Genomic DNA, 8,104 nt, shown 5'->3' on the forward strand with positions numbered 1-8,104 from the left:
GAACGTCAAATACGTATCCGGAAACAAATTTGAACGTCAAATCTTGAATTTCCAGAAGTTGGCAACTTGAATGGCTTTTGGGTTTGCTCATATTCCTTCCTATAGGTAAGGAAGATTCGTAGAAGCTTAACTCGTCCTTTAGGGCTGTTTTCCCCACACCTAAGCCTTGGAGTGGGCTTTTACAATAGGTAAGGAAAGTGAAAATTATTGACCCCAGCAGTAAGTAACACTCTTTTCTTTTCCATTGCAGATTTTCAATTGGCAACCAGAATTTTACAACGACACCAACAAACTGCCAGAAAAAATGCCAAATGATTTGAAAAACGATATCAAACAGTCCATTTCTCAAAATGCTGCCACTGTAAGTATATCAAGATTTGTAAATCTAGATTATCTAGAACATCACATTTCTAGGAGCCTATGGTTAGAAATCCCTCAAGAGTACGTTTGAGTGGAGGTGGCGAATAATCATATTGACGAGATTTTTCTACTGAAAACACCAGAATATCGAGATTCCAGACTCTATGCATTATATCAAAACAATACATGCGAGTATTACGCTACCTATGTATAACATAATATGTACCTGTATATCTATAAAATATGAAGTCTGTTATCGTCAATATTTTATTTCGTTTTTTTTTTTCGGAAACATAAAAGATAGAATGGGTGAATACTTGATGTATTCTCTCATATCACAAATGAAACGATGCTTTTTGCATGATACAATATAGAAATATGGATATGACCTAATGGTGCAAATATTGATTATACTCTTTTAAAGTACATACTACATACTCGTATAGAGAATATACAATATAGAAATATGGATATGACCTAATGGTGCAAATATTGATTATACTCTTTTAAAGTACATACTACATACTCGTATAGCAGTATAAAGATATCTCAATTTGAAATCGCGATTATACCTTTAAAGCTCTATCCAAGGCAGGCAAAGTGATCTATAATTTACAGCTTATAATAAACTACACTTGGCGGAACAAAAGGTATAATGCATGGTAGACGGAATATAATGTACTTTTGGAACCTTGCCATGCTTCAAAATTGTGCCAAAAATGATTATCGCAGGCAGATTTGTATTAAAAAGATATATGACGAAGGAAGTTAATTATAATTTTTATGGAACACATTGAACCCTTTAAAGAGCCATCTATTGTACATCTATTCTTTCAAAATGCCGGTTACCTCTTGTACAATTACTATAGGTAAATAGGTACCTAAAGTTATTTTCCCCTCTTGCTTGTTAATGCAAACCGTTGAAATAGTTGCAATTTTTTGCATGACAACAATTTCCCCCCCCCCATGAGCTGGCCCTTAAACGTATTAATATTTACCAATTTCAAATACATAAATTTGACCAATACATTAATTAGAGGATACTTACCAGGATTGGTTCCAATTAATGATTTATCTAATTGCCATTTGGGAATTTTGTAGTCCAGGGTTTGGTAAAATAGAAACATAAGAATACCGAAGAATATTGATAACACGATGTAGAATATGGTGTAGAACACGAGGATTTTAGCTGAAACAGACAAAGAAAACGAAACGAAAATTAGGCAAGAAATTTGAGAGAGATAAAAAATTCAGAATGTTTCTGTGCTTTTTCCAAGATCAAAAAGTTAAAGAGTGATACGTATCTACTAGGTAACATCATTTATTCATCTCAATTTACTTTGTAATACTTTTTTGTTGTTAGTTTTAATGCGACCACAGCTCGTGGTTGCTACTTGCATACTACTAGCTACTCCATTGTCCTCACAAGGCTGCACGCTGCACCCCAAAATGCAAGCACAGTGTCGACAAAAAAATTTTGTCTCCTTGCGCCAGGAATTCAACCCTGGACTTCCGGTGTGCAAGCCTAGTGAGGCACACTCGGCCACGGAAGTTCCTTTATTGCACCCTCTGGTATTATGTAGGTTCATATGATTTATGATTATACTGTCGGGTTCCTTGTCATGCAAGGTCTCCATTAACTTTATTATTTTTTACTCGTGCATAGTACACGAAAACTACCAGGGAAAAACTTTCATTTGGATTTTACACACTCTTCGCTCCATATGAGTGCATAATAGAGTATGGTATTTAGGTAAATAGAAATATGCAGAGAGTAACATTTAACATACCAACATTTCCTTGTATGATAACGACGGTCAATTGACCAATGGCTTTGTGTTATTATCAGGAAATAGACAAAAAAAAGGGCAAACATATGACATTACTTGGCGAATATGTTTGATCATTAAATCCGGAAGTTCATCTTTTGGCAAATATGTTTGATCATTAAATCCGGAAATTCTTCTCCTGGCGAATATGTTTGATCATTAAATTCGGAAATTCTTCTCCTGGCGAATATGTTTGATCATTAAATTCGGAAATTCTTCTCCTGACGAATATGTTTGATCATTAAATTCGGGAATTCTTCTCCTGACGAATATGTTTGATCATTAAATTCGGAAATTTGAAATCCTAAAAGATCATCAAGTAGGAGCGCGAACGTCAAGAGTTCAAAATGACGCCGATGTCTGGCCTATAATGACACAAAAACAATTACATATAGGGTATTTTCATCTCAATTCCTTATTCATCTCTTTATTTTTACCATAATTATACTACAGATAACATTAATTTACATTACATGCTGATCTAACATTTACTCATTTACATGTAATTACCGAATCACGCTTAGCAGGACCATACAGAGTTGCAGAGGAATAGGGCAAATTCACGAAAGTTCAATTAATTCTGCCGGAAATTCGTCAATACCCCATTACTGCATTACTATAGGACGTATGTACCTGTTTCAAGGCTCACAATTTAAATTATTTTTCCATTAATTTCAATTCTGCTAGTAACATGTGTCAGTATTTCCAATAATGCTAATGGATATTTTTTTTTCTTCAATGGATATTAACTATTATTAACCATTTAACCTTTTTTTATGGATATTAACCATTTTAACTTTGGTTGTGTTTCAGGTCTAGGGTTCCGACCTATGCCCCCCGAGTCTCATGTAGATAGTACGCTAATTTGGTTCAAGCAAGATCCCAACAACTATAAATACTGGACAAACGAGTTGGACAATTTCCTCGAAAGTGAGTTTCCATTCTTTGCCATGGCTCCAGTACGATTGGTAGTCATACGTTTTAGCAATTACTGGCCAGGACCACAATGGGAGTTTAAATTATTCATGTGCACTTGCGTTAGGTACTTTCCCTCGTATGTGTTGCTTGCAATTAATGCAATTAATATCTGTCTCGGTGGCGTAGTGGTCAAGACGCTCGCCTGGTAAACAGAAGGGCGTGAGTTAGATCCCAGCCGAGGCATGTAATTTCATCATTTATTTGAGATTTTGACCACATTATAATAAAGCTCCAAGGGTTGGGTGGTAGAGAACGCCTCTGGCGTTAAACTCATCTAGTGGTTACCTTCCACTTAAGAGTCTATTATTATTATGCTTGTAATGAAATGTGCTACTTTCCCATCAAATATACGAGACCTTGCTTAGACTGCTGGGGTAAAGGGACTTTTCAGTCCTATTAGGGCAGGATAAACAAGGCATATACATAACCTTCTCCTAATAAGGTATTGGTATAAGTAGGGCCCTCAGCTATAATAAACGCCCTATGTCACTGCGCCCTGGTTAGATCTTTTGTGACTAAGACCTATATTATATTCTATTCTATCTTTTTCTCTCCCCCAGAATACCGTGATGTCACGAAGCGGCCCGGGCAAGGACAGAACATCGTCAAGTGTGACTACGGAGTGCCCCGCCCGCCCGGCAAAGTCTGCGATATCGACATGAACAGGTTCGGACCCTGCAAGAAGGAAAACTCCTACAGCTACGGCAAAGGCACCCCGTGTATTTTCCTCAAGCTGAACAAGGTATGATGCTAAACAAGGAGTTGACTAACTGGTTAAAGAAAGAACACCAACTGTGAGGAATCTAAAGAGTACAAGTTACTGGTGTTCTTCTTTTCAAGATGGATTTTCAAAAAGTCACGTCAGAATCTATCAGTAACTAGTCTTACTTTCCGTATCCGGAAACAAACTTGAACGTCAAATACGTATCCGGAAACAAATTTGAACGTCAAATCTTGAATTTCCAGAAGTTGGCAACTTGAATGGCTTTTGGGTTTGCTCATATTCCTTCCTATAGGTAAGGAAGATTCGTAGAAGCTTAACTCGTCCTTTAGGGCTGTTTTCCCCACACCTAAGCCTTGGAGTGGGCTTTTACAATAGGTAAGGAAAGTGAAAATTATTGACCCCAGCAGTAAGTAACACTCTTTTCTTTTCCATTGCAGATTTTCAATTGGCAACCAGAATTTTACAACGACACCAACAAACTGCCAGAAAAAATGCCAAATGATTTGAAAAACGATATCAAACAGTCCATTTCTCAAAATGCTGCCACTGTAAGTATATCAAGATTTGTAAATCTAGATTATCTAGAACATCACATTTCTAGGAGCCTATGGTTAGAAATCCCTCAAGAGTACGTTTGAGTGGAGGTGGCGAATAATCATATTGACGAGATTTTTCTACTGAAAACACCAGAATATCGAGATTCCAGACTCTATGCATTATATCAAAACAATACATGCGAGTATTACGCTACCTATGTATAACATAATATGTACCTGTATATCTATAAAATATGAAGTCTGTTATCGTCAATATTTTATTTCGAAAAAAAAAAAAAAAACAAACAACACTATACTTAAAATTTTGGAATCCAGTAAAATCGACAAAGGTTAAAACCTAATAAAACCGACAAATTCAAACACTATTCGAACAAAAAAGAAAGTTCTTAAACAAATGCATTTAATATTTTTAGTGAAAAATATTTGCTCAACTATAAATAAAACTAAAAAGAGATTATCTTTCAAATCAAAGTCCTAGATAATTCTCATTTACAGGGTGGATCAAATGATGTGTAGTTCACAATGTTTGTTACACCTTGTATATTGTTTTACATTTTATTCTTTCATAGTGCTTAGAGTCACTTTGTAAATTAATAAATAATCACAAAAGAATCAGAGTGAGGTGTCTTTTTAATTTTATTTTATGAATAAATACACAAAATAAAATAGTTTGTAATATAATTTTAATTTTTATCTCGTTGGTTGTGCAAAAATTATATTAAACAAGATGACCGAGCGATGCAAATTACTATTACCAATTATTATCCATTACTTCAACAATGTTGGCTATTGTATCATTTGCTGAGTCCAAGTATAATTTGTGCGACCAAGTATGTTCATTAAATTTGTGTAAGTCAGAAAACAATAATATTGTGATAACAGTAATAAAAAATATGTTTTGGTCTTTTTTTTGTTTGTTATGAAGGGTCATTTGGTTTGGTATGATTTTTTTCTGCACTTTCAATTGTTCAATGTAGATTAGGTAAGTAATTTGATTAGATCTTTAGAAGATGTTTTGAACAAGATCAAATCTTCGTTTAACCTACTACATGTCCATAGTTTTGTAGCTGAATGGTACGGAAAGTTAATTAGATAACCTAGCAGAACGGTTCAGAAAAAAGGTTATGTTTTCCTCATCCTTAATATTCATTATAAAATTTATATTTTTTCTTCGAACAATGAATCTCTCTTGTAACCTTTTCCAAGTTGTACTAGACAATGGATCTCTAAAAATATTAAATTGGTCAAGTTTGTATTTTGTTTTAGTGTATTAATCATATTGGGTATTTTTTTTAGTCTCTATATCTTATTTTTAAAAATAATAATCTCTCTACTCCATAAAAGTATCTCATCTATTTCTAGTCGTTATCATAATATTTTTGTTTTCAATTTTATTTTACGTGAAATAAATTAAAGAAATAACTGTAATGAAATAATAACTAGTCGATAAAATAAAATGCTGTGATCCTATTCATCCAAAAAATAACCACGGTAAAAAAAAAAGGCCATTTTATATCTTCGCCCTTGTATTCCACTAGATATGAAGGACAAGTGTGCAAAATGGTTGTTCTGTTCATATTTTTTTTGGATGCTATGGCATCACAAAGTAGACATTTACTTTTAAGCATTAGTTATTACGATACTTATAATATTGATTATGATTACGTCTAGTAAAGATTTGTTAAACCTTGGGGATCTTAAGTGCTGTGGTTTTTGCATGAATAATATGAAAAATGATACATTTTTCGTTCTTTTTTACGTCATCGTCACAGCAATAGAAAGAAAAGGAGGGAGGGATAAAGAGAGAGAAGGAGAGGAAGGGAGAGATAGCTTGGACATTTGAATTTGAACAATGTTATCATTCTTAAAGAGTGGTCAAAAATATTCTTTTGATAGATATGTACCTACATACAGTCTGACGACCGTCATGTATAAAATGGAGAGAGTCCACTTGAAAATATTTTGCTATTATTTTGAGAGTACTCCAGAGCTTCCCACAAGTAGATGTGTACAGATAACAATATGTAGTATCTTCACATAAAGGATACAATAAAATGTAATACCTATGTGTGCACACAGCTAAAGTTTCAATGTTTTCATTGTATTATATTTCTCCGTTAAGATTTAGAAACGAGTTTTCGTCAAATAACGTTAAGTTCAATTAACGGGACGCTAATTTTGGTAGCAAAAACTCTCTAATAACTAATAACGTAATAACACGTCTACATGATCAGAACTTTCTATGGAACGTTCAAGATTTAAAGAAGGATGAACAACTAAATACCATGAAGCCTAAAAGTAAGGAAAGAATGTTTTGTCAGTAAGTATCTAGTGTATTTTCGTAGCTAAAAGGTAACAGCCTGAAAAGCATTATTATGATAACAAATATTTAAACATGAAGGGGAGAGAAGAGAAACGAGGAGGAAGACGAGAAAAAGAAGAGAAAAAAACTAAAGAGTTTAAGTACCTACTGAGACCTTTTCGTAGGCCTTTGTCTGAAAGACTTTGTAAAGGTTAATGGTGTAGCTTTTTTTTCATTTCCTTTGGGAGGTTTAAATCTACTCGTGATGAAAATTTCAGCGCACCGAGTAGAGGCAAGAAAATAAATTACATCGGGGTGTAATGTTACGGCAGTTTGGATGAAACATGCATAATTGGTGAGTTTCGGATTACACTCTCATGATACTCGAAACCGGTGTATTAATCCTTTGTCTCTACTGAGAATCTATTATCGTATTCCGATTAGGGAAAAAGGGTAAATTACCCAATTTATATATCGCTGATTAGTAATCACTAATAAACCAATAATAGTGCTGGTTATACTGCTCGTATAGGACTGAAAAGTCCCTTTAATCCAGCAGTAGGCTACTACTATTGCTGTGGTCAAATACTCAATTTATAAAGGTAGATCCAGAATATCCAGATCCTCTTAAAAACACACAAACATGAGACAAAAATGGGGTTTGTGGGGAAAAAATTATGTCCATAGCATTACTGTGCCATTTTTACTTTTTTAAAGCCATAGCTGATAGCCCTAAACCTCATAGCCCAAAATTAACAAAGGGTGTGGTCCTATATTGCTTGGCCTTTTTATAAGCAATGTATGATTTACATGCATCCCAAAGGGAGATTATATTACCATAATGGAGCTGTAAATGTAATAACTTTCGTAGTGTAGTGGGCTGGAAGGAACCTAATGATCAACTTCGAACATTTGAAACTAACCACAAGTCCTATTTCCCCTCATTTTTCAGGATAGTATGGAGTAAAAATATTGGATATGGCTTTTATTGGAAGAGTTAAAAAACATCTTCGGACAGATTTCATCCCCAAATTTCACACAAACCATTCCGAAAGTTGAAATATATATATCGGAGGATCATAATGCTACTACCGCTTCGAAGGTAAGTTTGGATAAAATAGCTTATTGGGTATGAGATAGAGAGAATTATTATGAAATAAAAACTGCACGCATTGATATGTGAATGAATAAGAAATGTATAATTTGATAGAAGGAAAAAGATGTGATGTCGACCATGGAAAAATTAGAACTCAATTTTCAACTGTTGAATTTTGTTTCCATGGTAACATTTTGATAATATAGATACATAAATACATGACAGTCTCCCCTCCTTAAATGGATCACACATGGGAGT

General features: G+C 34.2%; 1 protein-coding gene across 1 annotated transcript; it reads left to right on the forward strand.

Annotated features, from left to right (window-relative positions):
- Window positions 1-2,950: 2,950 nt before the first annotated feature.
- Window positions 2,951-4,529, forward strand: LOC103515124 (sodium/potassium-transporting ATPase subunit beta-2-like). Its single transcript, XM_026827738.1, has 3 exons — window positions 2,951-3,119; window positions 3,728-3,909; window positions 4,329-4,529. The coding sequence occupies exons 1-3, from the start codon at window positions 2,966-2,968 to the stop codon at window positions 4,527-4,529; spliced, it is 537 nt and encodes a 178-aa protein (XP_026683539.1). The 5' UTR covers window positions 2,951-2,965.
- Window positions 4,530-8,104: the final 3,575 nt, after the last annotated feature.

The sequence above is a fragment of the Diaphorina citri genome, unplaced genomic scaffold (assembly GCF_000475195.1).
Source record: "Diaphorina citri unplaced genomic scaffold, Diaci psyllid genome assembly version 1.1 scaffold47, whole genome shotgun sequence".
NCBI lineage: Eukaryota > Metazoa > Arthropoda > Insecta > Hemiptera > Psyllidae > Diaphorina > Diaphorina citri.